Source organism: Schistocerca cancellata, chromosome 7 (genome assembly GCF_023864275.1).
Source record: "Schistocerca cancellata isolate TAMUIC-IGC-003103 chromosome 7, iqSchCanc2.1, whole genome shotgun sequence".
Lineage (NCBI taxonomy): Eukaryota > Metazoa > Arthropoda > Insecta > Orthoptera > Acrididae > Schistocerca > Schistocerca cancellata.
Genome location: NC_064632.1, coordinates 450043495 through 450068918, shown reverse-complemented (window position 1 = coordinate 450068918; position 25424 = coordinate 450043495). Strand labels below are relative to the sequence as shown.

Here is a 25424-nt window from a genome sequence, read left to right as displayed (position 1 = left end):
CCTGTTAGTAGAGTAATTTACGGGCGGTTTCTGATTGGAACAATTTATTAATACATTAAACAAGCCAGATGAATTACACACATAACGAGCACAATACACGGAATAAACCAAATCATAGAGTCCGTAGCTGCCCGTAGCAACACAAAAGATATTCACACACCAGGGAGGCATAGATTCACAAATCCCACAGAAACCCGACTCACACTTTTCGCACATGACATACTGAAAGTCATAGCTAAAGATGGTCAAATTGATGAAGAATTTCTCGATTTCTGAATAGCATTTGGCTCAGTGTCACACCTACCCTTATTATAAAGAAATACAATCGTATTTTTCACTGCATCGAGGCTTTTTTTTTTATTTTTTAGGGACGATGCAGAAAGTTATCTTCGATGGAGAATCATCGACAGATGTGGAAATAACTTCAGGTGTGGGCCGGGGAAGTGCGTCGGATCCCTTGCTGTTAATGTTGTATATAAATGATCTTGCACGCAATATTAATAGTTACCTCATACTTTTCGCAGTTGGTATGGTTACTCATAATGAAGTTCACTCTGAAAGAAGCACCACAGATATTCAATCAGAGCTTGATAAGATTTCAAATTGGTGTAAAGATTAGCAATTTTCTTTAAATGTTCAGAAACGTAAAATTGTATACTTTACAAAACGAAAAAACTGTAGTATCCTGTGACTATAGTATTAGTGAGTAATAATTGGAATCAGTCAAATACTTGAGTCTAACAATTTCTAGTGGCATGGAATGGAACGATTACACACGCTTAGTCGTAGGTAAAACGGGTAGCAGACTTCAGTTTATTGAGGGAGTAATAGAAAACAAAATCTACAAAGGAAATTGCTTACAAATCGCCAGTGCGATCCACCCTAGAATGTTGTTCGAATGTGCGTGACCCATACCAGATACAATAAGGGATACTGAAGGTATGCAAAGAGGGGGAGCACAAACGGTCATAGGTTTGTTTGACCCGTGGAAGAGTGTCACAGAAATACTGAAGAAACTGTACTGTCAAACTGTTTGAGAGAGAGAGAGACGTAAACTATCCCGAGAAACCCTTTTTGTAAAGGTTCAAGAACCATATTTAAATGATGACTCTAGGAAAGTACTACAACCCCATACGCATCCCTCCCATAGGGACTGTGAGGGTAAAATTAGATTAATTCCAGCACGAATAAAAGCATTGAAACAATCATTCTTCCCGCGATTCAGACGTGAACGGAACGGGATACATGGTACCATGAGATGTACCTCCTACCATGTAAGTGACAGCTGTTTGCAAAGTACTAATTACAACAACTATAATCATGATGATAATAACAATGACTCCGGCTAGAGTATAATCGAATGTGTCCAGAGCTCTGAAGTCACTATATAGCAATACAAAACAGTTTCATATTGTAATTTGAAGCTATCTTGATTGACATTTTTGATAAATCATTTGAGTACGTCTTCTATAGAGAAAACTGAAAGGTGTTTTCGACTTATGATTGTGGAACCTATTTACTTTATATTACATGTCAGACTTTCTGTCGGTAGGTTTCATGCAATGTAGCCAAAGATGTACAATTGGAGAATTTAAGCGGGAAATCTGTTTACACTTGGTGTGTGTGTGGCTTGTGTATGCGTTTTGATATATGTAGCTGTGAATGTCAATAGTTTGTTCGTCCATAGAGTTAAAAAGAAGAAATGAAGGGCCATATTCAGGTCATTTACTTTTAATATCCGTATTCGTAATAAGCGTAAGGGTAGAAATTAGACTGTTTTGGCTGGGGTATAATGACGCTGAAATGCGAGCACAAACTTTGATACTTCTGAGTGATAACCAAATCAAGAGTGTGTGAAATAAAGTAGTTACGTATTGAGCTGTGGCAGAACGATTATACTAAAACACCTGTTGTAATTTCTGTGTGACATAATAGTTTAAGTGAGATGATGCTAGGCTAACGAGATTATGCTATTCTCCTTGCACGTGCAAATTTTAAGCGGTTCTACATCAACATTTATACTCGGCAAACCACCATGAGGTGTATGGCAGAGGGCACGTCGTACGTTCCATTGTTATAATTATTGGGATTTCTTCGCGTTCCATTCACATATGGAGCGTAGGTAGATTGATTGTCCGGATGCCGATGTGCGTGCAATAATTATTCTAAACTCATCCTCACGATCCCTGTATGAAGGATACGTAGGGGATTGTAGTGTATTCTTCGGGTCGTAATTTAAAGCCGGTTACTAAAACTTTTGTTAATAGACTTCTCGGGGTAATTCACGTCTATCTTAGAGACTCGGTTCTAAAATCTTCCAGTTGTATGTCTTAAATTCGCTGAGTTTTTCACATGAAACTGAAAGCAAATGCCTGGCAGGAAAATATATGTACAAATCTCATGCGTATTATAAATTGCCAGTTTAAAAAATTGTAGTTGGTACATTCTATCGGTAAGTGGCCGTATCAGTACAATTGGCGATTGATGTACAGTTTTTCAGTATCTTAGATCTGACGTTTATGCAAGAAGTGTTTGTTCCGCCTCTCCCCCCGTCTTCCCCCCCCCCCCCCCCTCTCTTCTTTTAATGTTTCGCAAAATAATTAAATTGCATGTTTTCTTCCAGTGTTCCTACAAATGGCGAGGAATTACTATTGTGGTCTTTGAGCATTGTAACAGCTTTGCTACAAGTAAAGCTGTATATTTTGATGTGGGACTATTACCTTCCAGCCTTAATGCTGGACTTCCCAGTTTCAATCATATGTAATTACAAGCAGTGTACAGTATTACTGCTCATAGGGGTTGCATTTATACTATTGGAATTGGCACACGGTATCCCAGAAACCTGTGGTAAGCCTTGTCATCAAAGGTTGGTGGTGATTATTGCTGCCATTCCAAAAACACACAAATCCTACTCATGCTTTATGGTGTGCAGTGTTGAGTGCTGTAGTAAGGATGTGTGTACCGAAGAGAGAACTGATAACTGAATTTGCACCCTACCCTACCACATAGATGTATCAATTCACACACAAGTTGTGCTGTACAGAGTTCTGGCCAGATAGTTTCTCCACTGGCTATTTGTGGAAGTAAAATGAACTAACGCCTATTAAAAAATATACCTCAGTAGCTTGCAGATATGCTGGAAAGTTTCTACCATCTAAGTAAGAGCTCTGGCACTCTCCCCTTTCAGTTTCTTTGATGCTGAGCTACACAGTGCCAGTACAAATAGTGGTAAAAATTACGTAGTGGACTTGCCTTGCAGTTTTCATAGTTTTACGTATGTTTTCCAAATTTACCATGCAGATTTGTTTTAATGGCGAAAAGTGCATTAAATACGGCATGAACGCTACACATCAGTTTCTTGCCATAAACTTTATTTGGTGTTGACATTCATTGGCTTTCCCCACCTCACAACCAGATTGAGATCTTCCAATGTAATCTAGATCAGTCGATCACCACAACCCAGATTTCAGGGAAGGTGGAGGAAGTTGATCCAAAATGAGACTAGCCCAAATAGCAGAGGTAGTGTAACCTGCTGAGACCTAAGGAACATGGCTACTACAGAGCTGCTAAGGGGATACAGTAGTCAGGAATAATATGAACAGACTTTGAGATATTAGGACCCATCCGTTTGAGTAATGCGTAATACACTGTTGTTGTGGAAATTGTGTGTTACAAAAAGACCCGATGTGCCAAATTCATTGAGATGCTTAAAGTATTGTCTTGTCATCATGTCTTGTATTTGATTTGTTAAGGCAGGTATTGTTTATCTTTTGAAGTTTGATTAAAATGATTTAGCAGCCATTTATTGTGGAGCAGAAACTGGTCCCTTTTTGTCAAGTAACAAGCAATCTTAAGACACAGGGGTTGCAGGAGAAATATCTCGTACATCTTCACAAAGAATCTACAAACATTGGAACTTTCCGGTTCTTTAATGTCTTACATGTAAATCTTATTAATAGCTGTGTTTAGGCTTGAGAACTGTAGTTTGCCAGACAGCTGATACTCGGGTTATGATAGTATGCACTGCCAATACTTTATTACAGTAACAGCAGAGCATAGCTCAGGAAGCACCATAATTCAGTATGATAGAACATTCTGTTCATGAGAGAGAGTGATGTGGATCATGGCTGCACCACCTGACACAAATTCCTAAGTGGAACCTAAAAATAAAACACCTAGTGGGGCCATGGGGTTCTAAGCAGTTATGACATCCAACCTACGGGGAACCACAATAAAGCAAGTCGTCTTTATGGATTTAGCCATATGGGGAAAAAAAAAGCTTCAAGATGATTGTCTTCACTTCACAAATCACAAAGCTGCTTCTTTATAGCACTCACCTTAGGAAGAGTGACACATGTCAAGTAACCAACGTTGCTGACAGCAAGACTTAGTAGAATTAAATAACATACACTGGACAATGACTGAATTTTCTTCTTGAGAAAAAGTGTGATATTATATCTAGAACAAAGTGAGACATACATATTTGGTGGAATTAAGGAGACTCAGGTCAAGCTTAGGATATGTGTGAGTGCATCTTAATTTCCAATGGAAAAAATTAAAATGGAAATTTACTTGAGTGTGATAGGGCCACTTCCCTTGAAATCTTGGTTGGGTTGGCACACAGACCAAGGCCTAGGTTGGAAGATGATTTACTTGTGCGTTGGCAAAGCCAGGGAATGTGACTGCATAATAAAGAATGTAATAATAATTGACCTGTAGCGTTAACTTGTCTATGTCCACTCCATATTTTCCACATTTTTGTTGTTGTAAATAACTTACACTGGAAGGTAAACCCAAAAATCTGTATAACATTATAGACAAATGACTTGCCTAGTGTATTTGTGCACAGATACTACTGTGGGTGATAGACAAATTCAAGCTTTCGCAACCAACAGTTGCTTCATCAGGAAAGAGGGAAAGATGAAAGGATGTGGGTTTTAAGGGAGAGGGTAAGGAGTCATTCCAATCCCGGGAGCAGAAAGACTTACCTTAGGGGGGAAAAAAGGACAGGTATACACTCGCATACACACACATATCCATCCGCACATACACAGACACAAGCAGACATTTGTAAAGGCAAAGAGTTTGGGCAGAGATGTCAGACGAGGCGGAAGTACAAAGGCAAAGATGTTGTTGAATGACAGGTGAGGTATGAGCGGTGGCAACTTGAAATTAGCGGAGGTTGAGGCCTGGCGGGTAACGAGAAGAGAGGATATACTAAAGGGCAAGTTCCCATCTCCAGAGTTCTGACAGGTTGGTGTTAGTGGGAAGTATCCAGATAACCCGGACGGTGTAACACTGTGCCAAGATGTGCTGGCCGTGCACCAAGGCATGTTTAGCCACAGGGTGATCCTCATTATCAACAAACACTGTCTGCCTGTGTCCATTCATGTGAATGGACAGTTTGTTGCTGGTCATTCCCACATAGAAAGCTTCACAGTGTAGGCAGGTCAGTTGGTAAATCACGTGGGTGCTTTCACACGTGGCTCTGCCTTTGATCGTGTACACCTTCCGGGTTACGGAACAGGAGTATGTGGTGTTGGGAGGGTGCATGGGACAGGTTTTACACCGGGGGTGGTTACAATGGTAGGAGCAAGAGGGTAGGGAATGTGGTTTGGGGATTTCATAGGGATGAACTAAGAGGTTACGAAGGTTAGGTGGACGGCGGAAAGACACTTGGTGGAGTGGGGAGGATTTCATGAAGGATGGATCTCATTTCAGGGCAGGATTTGAGGAAGTCGTATCCCTGCTGGAGAGCCACATTCAGAGTCTGATCCAGTCCCGGAAAGTATCCTGTCACAAGTGGGGCCATTTTGGGTTCTTCTGTGGCAGGTTCTGGGTTTGAGGGGATGAGGAAGTGGCTCTGGTTATTTGCTTCTGTACCAGGTCGGGAGGGTAGTTGGGGGATGCGAAAGCTGTTTTCAGGTTGTTTGTGTAATGGTTCGGGGATTCCGGACTGGAGCAGATTCGTTTGCCACGAAGACCTAGGCTGTAGGCAAGCGACCGTTTGATGTGGAATGGGTGGCAGCTGTCATAATGGAGGTACTGTTGTTTGTTGGTGGGTTTGATGTGGACGGACGTGTGAAGCCGGCCATTGGACAGATGGAGGTCAACGTCAAGGAAAGTGGCATGGGATTTGGAGTAGGACCAGGTGAATCTGATGGACCCATGGATGTTCCCTTTAACTGTTGGTATGTCTGGCCTTCGAAAGTGAAGAAGTTGTGGGTCAGGAGGAAGCTGGCTAAGGTAATGAGGAAAGAGCTTTTAGGTAGGGCGGCAGGTGATCGGCGTGAAAGGAAGTGCTCCATCACAGCGAGGCCCTGGACGTGTATAAGGAAGTGGCATCAATGGTTACAAGGATGGTTTCCAGGGGTAACAGACTGGGTAAGGACTCCAGGCGTTCGAGAAAGTGGTTGGTGTCTATGATGAAGGATGGGAGACTGCATGTAGATGAAGGATGGGAGACTGCATATAATGGGTTGAAGGTGTTGATCTACGTAGGCAGAGATACTTTCTGTGGGGGCTTGATAACCAGCTACAATGGGGCAGCCGGGATGATTGGGTTTGTGAATTTTAGGAAGAAGGTAGGGGTGCAGGGTGTCGGTGGGGTCAGGAGGTTGATGGAGTCAGGTGAAAGGTTTTGTAGGGGGCCTAAGGTTCTGAGGATTCCTTGAAGCTCCGCCTGGACATCATGAATGGGATTACCTTGGCAATGATCCTGATCCTACTCCTAATGATCCGACTCCCCAAGACACTATCCAAATTAAACCCTGCCTGGAACAGTTCCGTCCTCTGTCACAGTGGGACCCACCTCCTCTTCCTCAAAATCACCCTCTCCAAACCTTCCAGGAATTTCTGACTTCCAGCCTTGCCTCTCAATCCTTCTTTGAAAAACCTTAACCCTACTCCCAACGTCACCACTGCTGAAGCCCAGGCTATCCGTGATCTGAAGGCTGACCGATCCATCGTTATTCTTCCAGTGGACAAGGGTTCCACGACAGTGGTACTTGATTGTCGGGGGTATGTGGCTGAGGGACTGTGTCAGCTTTCAGACAACACTACATACAAAGTTTGCCAAGGTAATCCCATCCCTGATGTCCAGGCGGAGCTTCAAGGAACCAACCACTTTCTCGAATGCCTGGAATCCTTACCCAATCTGTTACCCCCGGAAACCATCCTTGTAACCATTGATGCCACTTCCATATACACAAATATTCCGCACGTCCAGGGCCTCGCTGCGATGGAGCACTTCCTTTCACGCCGATCACCTGCCACCCTACCTAAAACCTCTTTCCTCATTACCTTAGCCAGCTTCATCCTGACCCACAACTTCTTCACTTTCGAAGGCCAGACATACCAACAATTAAAGGGAACAGCCATGGGTACCAGGATGGCCCCCTCGTACGCCAATCTATTTATGGGTCGCTTAGAGGAAGCCTTCTTGATTACCCAGGCCTGCCAACCCAAAGTTTGGTACAGATTTATTGATGACATCTTCATGATCTGGACTCACAGTGAAGAGAGAGGGTAAGGAGTCATTCCAATCCCGGGAGCGGAAAGACTTACCTTACCCTCTCCCTTAAAACCCACATCCTTTCGTCTTTCCCTCTCCTTCCCTCTTTCCTGACGAAGCAACCGTTGGTTGCGAAAGCTTGAAATTTTGTGTGTGTGTTTGTATGTTTTTTTTATTGTGTCTATCTACCAGCGCTTTTCCGTTTGGTAAGTCATGGAATCTTTGTTTTTAATATATTTTTCCCACGTGGAATGTTTCGTTCTATTTCATAATGCTGAGAGTCCTATGCTGAAGAACAGTTCTGTGTATTGCCTGGAATTCACTGTCACTCATTTTACCACAAGGAAAATGAACAATAAATGGTATTCTAAAACACTAACCTAGTTTGCACACTCTACAGGATGGCTATCGTGCAGTTTTATCATGATAAGCAGTCACATTCTTATACTGATTATTATATTTTTTATTTTGGGCACTTTTACTATTGCTGCAGTTTTAAATGTGTTGTTTTGTGTGGAGCTTGTATTAACTATCTTGAATTTTGATATGAATGAATGTTGTAATAGATGAGTGTGCAAAAAGGTAAATAAAGTCTTCCACTAACTAACACTGAGGTGACAAAAGTGATTGGACGCCTCGTAATATCTCGTTGGACCTGTTGCCTGGCATAGTGCAGCAACTCATCATAACATGCACTCAAAAAGTCATTGGAAGCCCCCTGCAGAAATATTGAGCCATGCTGCCTATATAGCCATCCATAATTGCGAAAGTGTTACCAGTGAAGGGTTACCAGTGCAGGATTCGGTGCACTAATGGGCATCTCCATTACATCTCATAAGTGTTCGATGGGATTCCTGGTGGGTGATCTGGGTGGTCAAATCATTCGCTCGAATTGACCAGAATGTTCTGACATGGCGCATTTTACATCCATAAGAATTCCACCTGTGTTTGAGTGTGTGAAGTCCATGACTGGCTGCAAATGATTTCCAGTTAGCCAAACACAACCATTTCCAGTCGATGATCAGTTGACCAGGCCATGGTTTTCTAGTCGTCTAGGGTCCAACCAATAAGATCACAAACCAAGGAGAGACACTGCAGGCAATGTTGTGCTGTTAGCGAAGGCGCTTGCGTTGATCATCTGCTGAGGTAGCCCATTAATGCCAATTTCTGTCACAACAGATACATTTGTTGTTTGTCCCACATTGATTTCTGATGTTATTTCACACAGTGTTGCTTGTCTGTTAACACAACCCTAAGCAAACATTGCTGCTCTCGATCGTTAAGTGAAAGCAATCAGCCACTAAGTTGTTTTTAGTAAGAGGTAAAGCTTGAAATGTGGTATTCTTGACACTCTCTTGACACTGTGGATCTTGGAATAGTGAATGATTTACAAAATGGAACGACCTGTGCATCTAGCTCCAACTACCACCCCGTATTCAAAGTCTGTGAATTCTCAATGTGGCCACAATTATGTTGGAAACCTTTGATGTGAATCACCTGAGTACAAATGACAGTTCCAGCAATGCGCAGTCCTCTATACCTTGTGTATACGATACTACTGCCATCTGTATGTGCTTATTACTATCCCATGACCTTTGTCATCTCAGTGTAGTTTACTATGTGTTGGTTTAGGTGTGTTAAATATTTTGTGTCAAAATATATTTTATATTCATTGTTGACAGTTGTATCACATCAAACTGTAATCATTTCATCACAACCAGCTTGAAACCCTATAATGTTTCCTTTAATGTACACATTAATTACTGTCTTACTTTATTTTACCTTTTCTAGAAAACACAGATTTTAAATCAGTATTTATTTTCATGAATTAGGTGATACTTGGACCTATGTTTTCTGGGAAAACAACTGAACTGATGCGAAGACTTAAACGATATCAAATTGCAAATTACAAATGTCTTGTTATTAAGTACAAATTTGATGATCGTTTTGGCAGTGAAGGGATTTTTACTCATGATCGTCAGACTTGTTCTGCTGCCGCTGCTGTCAGACTATATGAAGTTGATTCATGTGGATATGATATCATTGGAATTGATGAAGGGCAATTTGTAAGTACTGTCTTCTCGTTGTTGATGTTTTCTACTGTTCTTGAGTTAAATGGTTCTTATTACACCAACTGAAAGCTAAAAACTTTACTAGTTCCCAGACATAGTGCGATTCAGTGAAGATATGGCCAATAAAGGGAAGATAGTGATTGTGGCTGCTCTTGACGGAACATACCAACGCCTTCCATTTGGTGAAGTACTCAGTCTAGTACCTCTGGCAGAAAGTGTCATCAAGCTAACAGCAGTTTGCATGGTGTGCTATGGAGAGGCTTCATATACCAAGAGGACTAGCAGTGACCAAAAGGCAAGTTTGAAAATTTAAAAAAATGCAGTTATTAAATTAAGGAAAATGGAAATGTAATTTCAGATTACAGCAGTTATTACCAAGTCTTCAGATAGGTTCCTCTCAACTTGGGGTACCAGTGATCTGCGACTCCTTTCTAACATACCCCAACCTATCACTCCCTTCCTCCTTCAGCATGAGATTGACAGTTCTGAAATCTAGTAGGTATAATTTTTTCCTACTTTTAAATGTGTGTATCAGCAATACTTGAAAATTGGCCTCCTTATAAAGAGAATTTTCCTTTTGATGTGAACGGGTCCCAGGTGGCAAACCTGTTAAAATATAGGTATTAATTCTAACAATATAAGGAAAAGATAGATTACTACTCACCATAAACGTAACACATTAAGTTGCAGACAGGCACAACAAAAGACGCGTAACTCACTACTACTTCGCCTCCGAAGGGAAGATACGCAAACGAATATGCAACACAACCGTGAGCATTCGCATGGCATCCTCCTGTGCGATCCTGTCTATGGTCAACCTAGAAGAGACCTTCCTAGCCTCTCAAAATGCCAAACACCCAGTCTGGTTCAGGTTAATTGATGATATCTTCACGATCTGGACTCAGAGCCAAGACACCCTATCTTCATTTTTTCACAACCTCAACACCTATCTCCCATCTGTTTCACCTGGTCCTCCACAACTCAGCATGCCACCTTCCTGGATGTTGGCCTCCTCATCTCCAATGGCTACATCCACATCTCTGTCTACATTAACCCTACTAACCACCAACAGTACTTGCATTGCGACACTGCTTCATTTCTTCGGCACCAAAGTATCCCTCCCATACAGGCTGGCCACATCGTGATGGCGTATATGCAATGATAAGAACTCCCTTGTCCAGAACACTGGGGGCTTCGCCAAGGGCTTCACAGACAGGCAATCTTAAAACTAAAGCAGCTATTACTGATTACGAAACTGAAAACAAACATGAACTTGATTCATGTTTGTCATGTGCTGGATCGGGGGGCACATGCCCTGGTTTGCGATGCATGTTTTGACTTAATACCGTACCTCCCTCATTTCCTATTTTTGTTTTTCTCTCTGGAGATCATTTCTCAAACGTAAGTTGTTATTGAGAGGTTCTGTTGATGTTTTTAGTTCCACTGTTATTTGCTGTGGCTAATCCAATCACATTTTCACAAGCTAGGTTTTGTAGTTGTCTTTCAACATATCCTAAATGAGTCAAATGTAAATGCATTTCATCAGACCCATAGAAAAAAATTAGTAGGTATCTGTCTGTAAGTCTGCCTGAGTCTCAAACTCGCAGCATGAGGAAAGAACTACATTGTCTTTTCACAAACAAATTAGCTGTTGTTTTCTTAAAATTTTATGTATACACAAATACTAACCAGGAAGAGTGTGTCATGGCGTGTGTATCGGTAGGATATAAGTGTAGAAATTGTGTGCCTTGTGCTTGCAAGCTGTTGTCTCAGTATAATTTACACATTAGTGCGTACTGCATTCTGTATGTTGCATATTGAAATTTGTTGGCAGCTACATTTTCATCAGTAACATGCTAAAGAACATCTTATGCTTTAAAGCATATAGAGACTAGGCTTTGTGCACTTTTAATACAAGAACTCTTAGAAGCATTCATAATTTCGAACATTGGAACAGATATTAATAATAACATTCATGACTTCAGAACTTGAGAAAAAGTAAGAAATTAGACATTTATTGGTGTCAGTCAGTTTTAAACAAATTAAGGACAGAGCATGAAAACTGTCTGTCACCAGAAAATGACATCTGGTCACCTTAATTTAGTGATTAAAAATACAGAGGGATCCAAAAAAATGTATCCATGTTTAAAAGTCCAGAACTGGCAAACCAATTGACGGAGTTGTCTCATCTTTGGTAGTGTAATAGTTTGTAGTTCCAGCAATCGCCACACAAGCCTTGTATTGAGTTGTTTTATTTTGTCAGGTGACAGCAGCCAGATAGTCCCTGTTTTGTTCTTAGCTGCACCTAGTTACTCAAGTAAACATGGCTGGCACAAGGCTTACATTCGATGAAAGGAAGTCAGTTTTGAAGTGGTATTTTAAGTACGAAAACGTTAATGAGGTTCAACGGCACTGTTGAAATGAGTATCAAACAGAGCCACCGACACGTTTAACGATTCGTTGCATTCGAGACAAATTTGAAGCCAAAGGCTGTGTTAAAGATGTACACAAACAATGATCTGGACGACCTGTAACAGTAACAAGTCCAGCCAACTTCCGTTGTAGAATGGAGTGGTTTACTAACATGGTGCGCAACGATGAAGAGTTTGCAGAGATGATTGTGTGGTCTAATGAGGCACAGTTCAAACTCAATGGTAACAGTAAATCGCCACAATAGCATCTACTGGGCCACTGAAAATCCGAATGTCCATGTAGACAAAGCCATGAATTTGCCAGGAGTAAATGTGTGGTGTGGGTTGTCTTAACGGGGCTTGATTGGGCCATTGTTCTTTGACGGCACAGTTTGCGGTGAGGTGTACCCTCAGAGACTTCAGACATCCATTTCACCTGCCATCCGAGACTTCTATGGAGACGGAAGAGTTTACTTTCAACAAAATGGTGCCCCAGCCCACTACCAAAAGCATGTTAGGGCATATCTCGACGAAAATCTACCAGGAAGATGGATAGGTTGTAGAGGTGCTGTGGAGTATCCACCCCATTCGCCAGACCTAACCCCTCTGGACTTCTACCTGTGGGGAACACTCAAGGACATCATTTATCGACAAAAGCCATGCACATTGGATGAACTTCGAGAATCCATCGTACATTCATGTGCAAATATCCAACTGAACACATTGCAGTCAGTAGTTCGTGCTGCAGTTCGGTGGCATCGTTTTTGTGTGGATGTTAATGGTGACCATATCGAACACCTACAGTGATATCTTTAAGTTGGACTTTAAGCTACACTTTCTCCAAAAATGAGACAACTCCGTCAACTTTTCAAGTTATGGGCTTTTAAACAGCGGATACATTATTTTGGACCCCTCTGTATATTAGGACATTTGTGTTGTTGTTGTTGTTGGTGGTGGTGGTGGTGGTGGTGGTGGTGGTGGTGGTGGTGGTGGTGGCGGTGGTGGTGGTGGAGGGGGATGGATATTGGAAGATTGATGTTAGTAGAAAAGTGAGGGCATCATTTTTCAGTTCTCGCCTAAGGCAGCAAAATACATAGCAATGGCCCTGCCCAGACCTAGTCCGCAAACAGATCTCCCTGCTGCTTCTCCTCACATGGCCAAGAACCAGCTACGCAGGACTGTCCCCTTCGTCACCCAGTACGACCCATGGACTGGAACAATTGAACCACATTCTTTGTCAAAGCTTCGATTACATATCTTCATGCCCTGAAATGAGGGACACTGTATCCAGGATCATACCCACCCCTCCTAAAGTGGTGTTGTATCACCCACCCATCCTCCACAACATCCTAGTAAATCCCTGTGCTGCTCCCAGTCCCAACCCCTAGCAACAGGGATCCTGTCTGTATGGAAGACCCAGGTGATGAAAGACCTGGCCAATCCACACACTCAGCAATTCCTATTCCAGTCCTGTCACAAGGTTATCCTACCCCATCAGAGACAGAGCCACCTGTGAAAGCAGCCATTTCAATACCAGCTCTGTTGCAGTCATTGCACAACTTTTTATATTGGTATGTCTGCCAACCAGCTTTCCACCAGGAATTACAGCCACTGCCAAACAGTGACGAAGAGCAAAGTAGACCACCCTGTGGCACAACATGCAGTTGAAAATAACATGGTTGGTTTCAATGGCTGCTTCTCTACTGAGCTATCTGGCTCCTGCCCTTCACCACCAGCTTTTCTGAACTGTGCTGATGGGAGTTACCCTTTCAACACATTCTCCAGTCCTGTTATTATTCTGGCATCAACCTATGGTAACCTACTGTCCCCCCACCCTCCATTAGACAGTTCCCACTACCCTCTGTCCTATCACCTCCTCCCTATTCTCATCTTTCACATACTGTTTGCTGCCCTGTGCCAACATACCCACCTGTCTTTCCCCTTCCCTGCTGCTCCTCTCCTATCTTGTTCCCTGTTTCCCTCCACCTCCTCTCCTCCCTGTTCCACAGCCTCCTTCCTGTTGACAATCTATCCCCTGCATGCTCTGCCAGACAGTGCTCTTCCCTCCCTCCCTCACTCCCACCCTCACTTGCTATCTCCTTCCCCACCCCTCCAGATTGCTGCTTCCATTCTACATGACAGTTGCATTCCGGTCTGAGCTGCCAGAGTTGGCAGTAAGTGTGAGGTGTCCTTGCTTGAGTGAATGAAAATGTGTGGATGTTTCCTTTCGTGAAAGAGGCTAAAGCTAATGTACAAGTACCTTTTCGTTGTGCTTGTCTGCAACTCAACATGTTATTTTAACGGTGAGTAGCACTGTATCTTTTCCTTACGTTGTTGAAATTCTAACTTGGAATTTTCGTTTTTTGATTATAATAATTATTATTCTGTTTATACGCCTTCAGAATAATTTTCAATGGTTACAGATTTTCATTCACTTGAGTGGCTCTTAAATTCACACTGGACTGAGCTGAAGACATTTTACAAAAGCTTTTACACATTCCATTCTTGTCTTGATTCTTAATGAGAATTCTTGGCATGCAGTCCATGACTTGGTGGAAGCTCTAAGCCACCCTTGCTGTAATGTAAAGATATTTGCCGGTGAACTCCAACTGTTGCACACTACGTAGGGAGTACCTCAACCAAATAACACAATACAAAACAAATATTTATACTAATAGAGATGATGCACTTGTGTGTTATTTAAAAAGTGTAATGTTCAACATAAAATGAACTGCTGACATGCTGGATCTGTATTATAGGGTTGGTGTGATTAGCAGCAGTGAATAAAATTCATGAAATTGTCACCTGGCCTATGCATGATATTTTTAAATAGGCCAGAGTGGAATTAAATTTTACAAAACCATAAAAACTGTTACTGATGACATTCGTTACTATTTAACACATACCTTTCAACAGTGGTATGAGCATTATGCATGCTGTGGAACGAGGACTTAATAGTGGGAAAGCACAACTATTTGTTTTAGCTCTGGTTTTGAACACAGACTTTTCCGGCAGTGTGATACAGTACATTTGTGACCTCAGTGCTTGTCTCACCATACGAGCCATCTGGATACTTCCTCCAGGCTCAGTTATAGTATTCTCAATCAGATAAGCAAATTTATAATGTTATTGGATAGATAAAAAAATATACACACCAAGTGACGGCAGGAGAAAAAGCGCGCGCGCGTGCGCGCACACACACACACACACACACACACACACACACACACACACACACAAGGTTTAACTTATGCAAACTTTTGGTGCCAATGGCTCCGCAACAGGATATTGTTTGTGGCTGGTATACACCCACTGCCTAAGCCCATTCATCCTTACTTGTAACTGGGTTGTAGCCATGCCGATGTACGAGTAAAAGGCCAAACAGCTGGTATATGATGTGTCATTTCACAGGTGGCTCTCCTTTTGATGGTATATGTTATGCCAGTTATAGGGCTAGTATAGGTGTTGGTAGGAGGATGCGTAGGGCAAGTCTTGCAGTGGGGACAGTCACGGGATAGGAGCCATAGGGTAGGGAGATGGGTGCAGAAGGAGCATAGGGTCTGCAAGGATATTGCAGAGATTGTTAGGGTGATGAAAAACTATTCTTCCCTCACTCTGTCTCAAAACCTGGTAGAAAACCCAAAGAGATTTTGGTCATATATAAAGTACACCAGCTGCGGGATACAATCAATACCTTCACTGTGCGATAACAATGGTTATGTCACTGATGACAGTGCCACTAAAGCAGAGTTACTAAACACAGTTTTCTGAAACTTGTTCACCAACGAGGATGAAGTTAATATTCCAGAATTTGAATGTAGAACAACTGCCAACATGAGTAACTTAGAAGTAGTATCCTCAGTGTAGTGAAGTAGCTTAAATCACTTAATGAAGGCAAGACTTCTGGTCCAGATTGCTTACCAGTCAGGTTCCTTTCAGAGTAGCTCCATATCTAACAATGACGTACAACTGCTCGCTTATTGAAAGTTTTGTACCTAAAGATTGGAAATTTGCGCAAGTCACAGGAAACAGGAGTAATCTGCTGAATTACATACCCATATCACTAATGTCAGTTTGCATTAGGTTTTTGGAACATATTCTGTGTTCGGACATAATGAATTATCTCAAAAAAAAAAAAAAAAAAAAAAAAAAAAAAAAAAAAAAAATTGACTAATAGTTGGCATGGATTCAGGAAAAATCATTCTTGTGAAACACAACTAGCTCTCTATTCTCACAAGTAATGAGTGCTGTCGACAGGGGTTGTCAAATTCTCTGTATTTTTAGATTTCCAGAAGGCTTTCGACTCTGTTTCTCATAAGTGTCTTCTAATCAAACTGTGTACTGTTGTTTGTTAGTAGATTTAATGTGGACAGAAGTGTGTAGCTGATCTTTGGTGAGGGTGAGATCAATGTAAAGAAAAGTGGCACAGGATTTGGAGAAGGACCATGTGAATTTTAATTGGAAGAAAGTATTAAGAGATTCCAGGAATTTTAACAGGTCGACCTCACCATGAGTCCATATGGTAAAGATGTCCTCAATGTAAACCAAACCAGGGGCTGAAGTCATGGATCCCAGGAAAGCCCCCTCAAAGTGACCCAAGAAAAGGTTAGCATAGAAAGGAGCCATCATGGTTCCCATGACCATATCCCTGACCTCTTTGTATGTCTGCCCCTCAAAGGTAAAGTAATTGTTGGTAAGTATAAAGTTGATAAAGGTAATCAGGAAGGCTGTCATAGGTTTGGAATCAGGTGGGCACTGACTGAGGAAATGTTCAACAGCAGAATGACCATGTATGTGGGGGGTGTTGATATAGAGACTGATGGCATCTATGGTGACAAGCAAGATGTATGATGGGAGTGGGATGGGCTCAGATTTCGTGCAGTATTGGAAATGGTTGGTATCTTTGATACAGGAGGCAAGTCTCTGTATTAGGGATTGAAGGTGGTGATCAACTAAGGCAGATATATGTTCAGTGGGCGCTTTGAAGCCAGCAACTATAAGAAGGCTAGGATGATTGGGTTTGTAGATCTTGTGAAGAAGGTAAAAGGTGGGAGTGCATGATTTGACTGGGTTAAGAAGCTCTGTGGATTGAGGTGTAAGTCCTTGTGAGAGGCCAGAGGTTTTTAGAAGAGACTGCAGGTCAGTTTGAATGACAGGGGTGGGATCTACATGGCAGATGTACCGTATTTACTTGAATCTAAGCCGCACTTTTTTTCCGGTTTTCGTAATCCAAAAAACCGCCTGCGGCTTAGAATCGAGTGCAAAGCAAGCGGAAGTTATAAAAAATGTTGGTACGTGCCGCCACAACTAACTTCTGCCGTCGAATATATGTAGCACTACGCACGCATGCTCTGTAGGCACAAAGATAAATACTGGCGCCAAAACCTCTGCGTCAGTAAATAAATTAAAAAAAAAAAAAAAAAAAGTGGAAGACGAGTTTTTTTTCTCCGCCGCGAGTTTCGACCACTGCATTTTCATACATTATCCAACGAAGTAAATACAAATTCCGTATTGTTCATCTTCGAATGTAGCACAATTTCAGTGTACTACGAAAATCTGACTGGCAAGACTGTTTGGGATGTTTGTCAATATGGCCAACTCTACGTTCTGAATTTTTTCCTATCTGTGAGAAGAGATGGTTGCTAATAGGAACCTGATGAAATTTGAATCACATGCAGTATTCTCTTCACCATAAGAATAATACGGATATAAACATTTTGCCATGTATTCTTTCGTGTTTGCTGCTCTCTCATTTAAATCCTGTCTGCCTAATAAACTACGAAACTAGAGTGAGACAACAGCAAACGCAGAAGAATATACGTATCGTGTCATGTTTATATTCGTATTATTCTTATGCCTAACAGCGATACAGTCAGAAATGAAGCACGGCAAGTGACTAGATTTTTAAATCTAAGATGACTCTAATTTCTGTGCAGAATTTGATGTAATAAAGAAGCGGCCGCAAAGATTTTCAAACGGAGAAATATTTTCGCCTAACCCTCGTTCAGAACATGTTCTATCATACGCAGTCTATTATTTGATTCTTGTTGATCATTATCAAATAAAGCAGCAGTGTAAGTAACAACAAATAGCAGTCTCTTGCCATTGTTTCGCTAATGAGACGATTCCTCACTTTTTTTTTTTAATTGTACGCGGCGGTAGCGCGCACAAAAGCAAGCCATGCCGTGAGCCGCGACAGGCCGTAAACACGCACTATCAGAATGCGACAAACAATGCATGACACAGTGCAGTAATGCATTTTCAGCTTAAGAGTGACGCAAACACCTATAACAAAGAAAACGGCACTTGTCAGCTCAAAGCAAAATAAGCAATCGATTCAAACCAGACGAAGCACATGAAAAAGGAAGGGCACCCGTATAAATACGGACGGAGTGCCTGACGCATAGCAATGGCTACGTAGTAAAGCTTAACTGCTAAGCTTACGACTCGAACCAAACTACTGTAGCAGTATCGTCATTCATTCGACCTAAATTGTGTCTCATATTACAATGGACCAACTTTGTTTCGATTTGGAGGTGCGGCCTAAAACTTCTCTCTCCCCTTGAATTTCGAGTCTCAAATTTCAGGTGCGGCTTAGATTCGGGAAATTTTTTTTCCCTTTATTTCGAGTCTCATTTTTCAGGTGCGGCTTAGATTCGAGTGCGGCTTAGATTCGAGTAAATACGGTATGTAGAGGTGTCAGACAGCTGGCATAGACCTTCACTAACATACTCCTGTCGGTCAAGTACCACACTAGTAGATCCTTTATCTTTGTTTGCTGGGAGGATAATGATGGAGTCATCAGTTTTTAGGCAACGTAGAGCCTGGAGTTCTCCAGAGGACAGGTTAGGGTCATGTTGTAGGGACCTGAGGAAGGGTTGTGAATCAACGTTGGTTGTGAGGAATTCTTGGAAGGGATAATTTTGAGGTAGTGGTGCTTGATCAAGTTAGGATCGTGATCAGAACTTCTCAAGGCAGGTTCAATGTCAGGTTTGCTGATGGAAAGGTGTTGGATTTGGGTTTCAAAGTGACATTTCCAGTTGAAATTACATTTAAAGAGAAGTAGGTCCTTCACCAAAAATAGCATGATTAAATGCAAGTTTAGGCCTGGAAATGAGACCCTTGGATAATACAGATAATGCACAAGGGGAGAGTGCTTTAAATGAGAGGTTGTGAACACTGTATTGTTGTGATGTATTCTTGTAATTGAGTTATTGGTCTGGGAGGCAGTGGTTAAGGCTGTGGGATGTTAAAGGAGGTTGGCCAAGCTCAGTGTGTAGGAGAGGAGTGGTGGTTGATGGTGTGGCTGGCTGGTAAAAGAGCTGCAGAGGGGTAGGAAGGGAAATACCACTGTTGAGGTAGTTTAGGAGAAGGTGGAATAGATTTTTGAGGTACATCTGGCACATTGCTGCAGTCTGAAGTTGGCTAGGCAGATGACACCATTCAAGGAAACATCTGCGAACATTTGTGGGAGTAGGTTGAAGGGAATCAGGGAATAAAGCACTAAGCCTTATCAAACCAAAAAAATATTTAAATTTACTGTGAAATAAAGACAAAACAATAACAGGAATAAAGACTGTGTGAATGTGCATAGCTGCTGCTTGAGAACATTCGCAATCCTGCCAAACTAAAGAATGTCGTGCCAACCGAAAAAGGCCACACTGTAGTGTTAAATGAAATATCAAGCTGCACCAAGTACTCCAGAGAAAGACCGAGCAAAGCTGAGACAGATCAAGCCTCGGCCCGCACAGGTGCTGCACATCTGCTTGGGTGTAGTTTGGCGTGCTGTGGCTGACCCTGATATATGAATTGGCTAAAGTATTATAAGTGAAAAAATAAGATACACTGTCCACCACAAAGGAATTAGACTAGTTAGAATAGCCTTTGGGGAATTCAGGGCTAACACTTTTCCCATCCTCTGGGTCAAGGCCAATGTGCCGCCATTTGACATCAGACAGGAATTCCTCATGCTGCCACTGGCATACGACTTGGATTCATATCCACATACAACTGCATACCACTCCGTTGCTTGTACGCATTTCTAACAACACTTTAAACACCATCAGCAAGCAATGAGGCCTTTTTGTTACATGCAAAGGAGTTTCTCTTAGACATGGGTGTGACAGATATTGAAGTTTTCTGCTCCAAGGTTGGAGGAACAAGAAACTTTTGCTTAAATCCCAGAGTTATTTTAGAATTGACTATGTTCTAGAGAGAATACACTTCAAACATATTTTTAAGTCTATTTTTTATAACATTTTTGCTAAGCATCACTATTTTTCTGTAGTATACATAGATAGCTGGAAACAAGGGGATACATTTGCCTGCTCAGTAGTCTTCCCAGACATTGTCTTCAGATATCAACACCATGATCAGATTAGTTGTTACTGCTGAGCTGTGTGAGATGTCCTGAAGGCACTGGAGCAGATGAGTCATCATCACAACACAAAGTTTCTCATCTACTCCTATACCCTTAGTACCCTACAAGCATTGCAGCAAATGTACCCAACAGAGAGAATGATAGAATTAATAGAGTACAAATAGCTATGCCTTCAACATCAGGGGTAGCAGTTATTATTTTACTGGGTACTAGGGCAAGTATAGGCTGTCATCTTGCTGATTCAAAAAGCCTTGCAACTGTGGACCGTGTGACAGTGCACCTTTTTTTATCTAGTGTTCACTGCAATAATCTCCCAACCCCTTCTTAATTGGGTCTTACTATTTACAGTTCATCTCTTAAGAACTGACATAAATCATTTTACTGTGTGTGTGTGTGTGTGTGTGTGTGTGTGTGTGTGTGTAAAAATCTGCACAGAAGAACTTTAAAGAAACTGTTTCATTTTCATTTAGTACCTTTTTACTAACTTTTAAATAGTTTTAACCACACTTGTCTTATCATATCGTAAGATGGATACTAAAGGCCTTTCCGTCCCACACCAAAATCATATTTTCGTCTAAGAAACCAGAAAGGTATGTAAGACACCATTTCAGTTTTTAAAAGTGTGTACATTTTTGTATGTGCCAAACTGCGTTGGCAACCCCAGTCACTTCCTACATCAGCAACACATTATTCTCATCATTCATACAACAGTGTTTCATATCGGAGCAAAAATAACAAAAAGATTTCATGTAAGAGGAACAGGTTTCTGGTGAAGTGCTTAAAAATAACCATGATACCTCCTACCAAGAGAGATAAAAATTAAGCAATAAGTCAGAATTCACTAAAAAAAGTTATAGCACAAGCCAAGTGAATAGCCAATAACAATTATGTACCAAAATCTGCAAACAAAACAAAGGAATGTTATAAGAAATGAAAAAACTCACTACCTGAGCATGAGAAGATTACTCAGATTCACAAGCACTGAGTAACAAAGCCACAAGGTGAGTTGCAGATATATTCAGTAATCAGTATGCAAGTATTCTAAAGAAGTTGTTATAAAGCATCAGCAAACTGTTACATAATACATTGAGTGTAATAAAGTCTCCCATAGCATCTAGAACTTATGGTATCCTGATTTTATAGCGAAGAACTGCATAAACGGAATAGCTGTCCCATTTTATGTAAAATTCCTCTGATGATGGGAACATCTCCTGATTGAAAATGGCAAAAATGTTGGTGGCATGCTCTCCAAAAAAAAAAAAAAAAAAAAAAAAAAAAGGGGGCAGTTGGGACCTTCCTAGACTTGTCAAAAACATTTGATGCCATAGACTACAAAATTTTATTTCAGAAATTGCAGTGCTATGGCATTAAGACATCTGTTTGAACTGGTTTAGCTCTTTTCTTACAAACAGAAACCAAAGTAGCAATAAAATTATGATATGAGTTTGAAAGCACGCCAGAAGGCATGGTTCTGGAACTGGGCTACTAGACAGAGTAGTAATAGCCATCAAACACTAGTGTTGCTTGCTATGGCACCACAGTTGACAATGCCAGCAACCAGCATTTGAGACGGCTGTTTACAAGTACCTATCACCACTCATACATGGTTATCAGATGTGTATTTGTTTCGCTGTTGTCTCTCAATGTTCTTACTCTGTTTCACTATGTTTCTAGTTTTCTGTCTTGAGGTTGCTAATTGGTCTTTAAATATCGATCATGCAATCTACAGTTGTCTATGTCCTCCTTGTTTTGTCTTGTCTGTAAACTTTCAGTGAACTGTTCTTAGTGACCCAGACCGGTTGGTCTATTCTCATCAGATTTTTGTGTTGCTCCCAATATTCTGTCACTACATGGTCATCATAAAAACACACTGATCAAGGGTATATCAGAACTTTCTACTCTGATTGTGGTGATATTGCATAAGTTGCAATCCATTGTCCAGTATCTGAATCAGTCCTGTTCCTTCCAGACATAAACGACTTACCATTGAACATCATTGCTACTGCCATTACATTATTTACAGAGTCAATGAGTGAAGATACAAGTGAGCTAGGTGATTGATTTGACAAATAACCTGATATTCAACACAAAAATGCACCATTAAGAAAAAGGAAAACTGAGTGTGATACGAGGAGTTGTGATTTTTACATATTTCCCACATTAGAAACAAGATGTTTACGCATACAGATTTAGAACAATATAAAATGGCAAACACATCTAAGCAAAACCATTAGTCAGCTCAACAAAGTATGCTAACTTTACATACTGCACTAGCCAAGAGTCTGTGTGTGCTGTATACTGTGCACAGTTCAGTACTATAATGCATTATTCCATTGTATTCTGGGGAGATTTTCTGCCTAGCTCAGATGTTCTCCTCACTCAGAAAACAGCTTTGAGAGTAACCCACAATGCAAAGCAAACAGACAGCTTTGGATATCTCTTCCAGTGTGTAAGTTTTTTTAAAAGTAGCATTTGTAAATTAGGCAAAAATGTGAATGTCAGTAATCGTAGTACAAGACAGTAATGAAACTCCATATAGAGCAACTGCTGTGTCATGTGAACAAGACGCAGCTAGGGCAAAAACACCACAGGTGCAAAGATGCAAGCTGATGCCAGTGCCATAGAGATTCGTCACTTGTGCGAGTTCCACCAGCACTCTGGACAGCGCTGAGGGTGAAGATATCGACTTCACCTCAGCCAGTTGCCAGCCGAGTACAATCTGCCAATTACCAGATGACAACAGACCGAAGCCTACTTGGAAGATAGAAGAGCAGCTCTCACCAACTTGGTTACAGATCATCGTCCAGGGCTGACTTAGACAGGGAACATTGTTTATTGAACTCTCAGAAGTAGACTGACAGTTGTTGTGAATTGCATTTGCTATGTACTGTGAAGTTTACCTACGATTATTTGCACTTAGCCATTGAGGGCCGCTTTTGTGGTATATTACATGCAGTGTTGTAGACTTAATCATCCAACAAGTCACAACAATAGGTATACCTTTTTTAACTCATTTGTGTGACTTTGTCACTAATTTGTTGGAGTGTTGTAGTACCTTCCTTCTCCTATCCTGTTACCTGACCCTGGGGCATAGCTGTATAATAGCAGCAACTCAGCCTCCACAGCAGTAGTGACAAGGGCTTTACAAAACTGGCGATGAAGTTCACAAAAGAAACAATGAGTACATCTGCCTTCACAACATTCACCATCACATCAACTTCTGTAAACAACAACCTGCAAACATAAATTAAAAAGAGGTAGAGAAAAAATAAGAAAACCACCACCACCATAAAGTTTCTGTTTAATAGTAATCTGAAAGCCTTCTCTCTTGATTATTATGTGTGTGTGGTTGGGGAGGGGGGGGGCAAATAAATTTGGAATTAAATCCAGGAATTATTCTTGTAAAAGAAATAAGCACTAATGTAAAATTTGTCTACATAAATGTTTAGTGTTCATACTCTCTGTAAATATTGCTAATCATGTACTTTTGTGTGTGTGTGTGGGGGGGGGGGGGTTGCATATTGTGTAATATTAATCACATTATAACAGTTATTAAATGTACTTATGGAAAATTGTTAGCTTTATGGTTCGTGATTTTTATCGAATCATCTTGTCATAAACCATCACATTGTACTACGACGTGACTAATATTGTAATGTACCTTCTGTACATCAACATGTGCATGTCTTGCACAAGAATGATTCAGAGTACCAATCAATAAATTAATTAATTTATGCTGTAGGTAAGGGTTATTTCTGTTAGATAGTTGAGTTCCATTGCATTGCATGCCTTAAAAACTCATTCATACTTCTATATTAAATATATGTCTTCCCTACTCCTTGCATACTGTTCATCTCATACTTTAAATGTGCCTAAGGGTGCCCATTTTTAAATCTGCCTAATATTGCTCAAAAACAGGCATAAATTAACCAATAAAATTAATTTTGTCTTGTAAATTAGTCCAAGTTAAGAGCTGGACATTCAAACAAGGTAGACTTCATTGTAGTAAATAATTTGATTTTTTTTTTTTGTAAGGTTTCGTGGTTTATTTTGTAGGTTGAAGTTATTGGAGGTGCAGACAAGTACATGGCCGTGTGTCGCCAGTGTTATTTCCAGACATCCTTAATAAAAAATGAAGAACTTAACAAAAAGTGTTCTCCAATGAAAGCTTTAAATTATGAAAGTATTACAAATCGTTCTTCAATTAATTGTGAGAATGTGGCCAAGATATGGCTGTGACACACAAATAAATTGTAACTTTGTTGCATTTTTAATGTGAAAAAATTCTCAGAGCAATATATATGAATTAGTTGGAAGTTGCCATTGAAGAAGAGGAGGCGGGTTTGCCTGCTGGACCAAGTTATGACTAACTCCTGGAAGGGGTTGAAAATTGTATTTTAGAGAATGGACACCAGTTGGATGACACAGTTTTTTGTAAATGACCACATGAATCAAATAAAGATTTTAATTTTGTATTAATAAAAGTATTTTTAAAAAAATCAAAATTCTGTTGTTCATTGAAAACTATTCATTTCGTGTCAGTTACCCTCTGTTATAGATCTTCTTGCTCAGGCAAAGGTAAAAAAGAGATTACCTTCCATGTTCTGGCACTAGAAGGGGCCACTCGGGCCCCACTGATTGCCATTTCATCTTCTGCCAGTGGCATCGCTGGGTGTGGTATGGAGACATGTGGTCAGTACGCTGCTCTCCAAGACTGTCAGTTTCTTGACCTTGGAGCTACTACTAATCCTCAGATGGCCTCACAAGGCTATGTGCGCCCTTGGTGAAATCCCTGACAGTATTGGGAATCGAACCCGGTTCCCCACATGGCAGTCAGTCGCACCTTGATCACTCGGCTACACTTGCTCAGTCAAAAAGTTCGTGAATTCTCATCTTTTTTTTAATCCATTCACATCATTCCATTACATTTGACACAAAAGGGTAGTGCTTGGAGAAGCAGAACAGACTAAAACAAGAGTGACACAGAAATGTAGAAATAAACACATAATCTCTTGTGTAACGTATACACACTATGCTGTGAGGTGACC

At 40.9% G+C, this 25424-nt stretch overlaps 1 protein-coding gene across 1 annotated transcript; it reads left to right on the top strand.

The window, feature by feature from the left end:
• Positions 1-1589: 1589 nt before the first annotated feature.
• On the top strand, positions 1590-24881 carry LOC126092514 (thymidine kinase, cytosolic-like). Its single transcript, XM_049908141.1, has 4 exons — positions 1590-1720; positions 9346-9579; positions 9671-9880; positions 24433-24881. Exons 1-4 carry the CDS (start codon positions 1703-1705, stop codon positions 24613-24615), a joined length of 645 nt encoding a protein of 214 aa, XP_049764098.1. The 5' UTR covers positions 1590-1702; the 3' UTR covers positions 24616-24881.
• Positions 24882-25424: the final 543 nt, after the last annotated feature.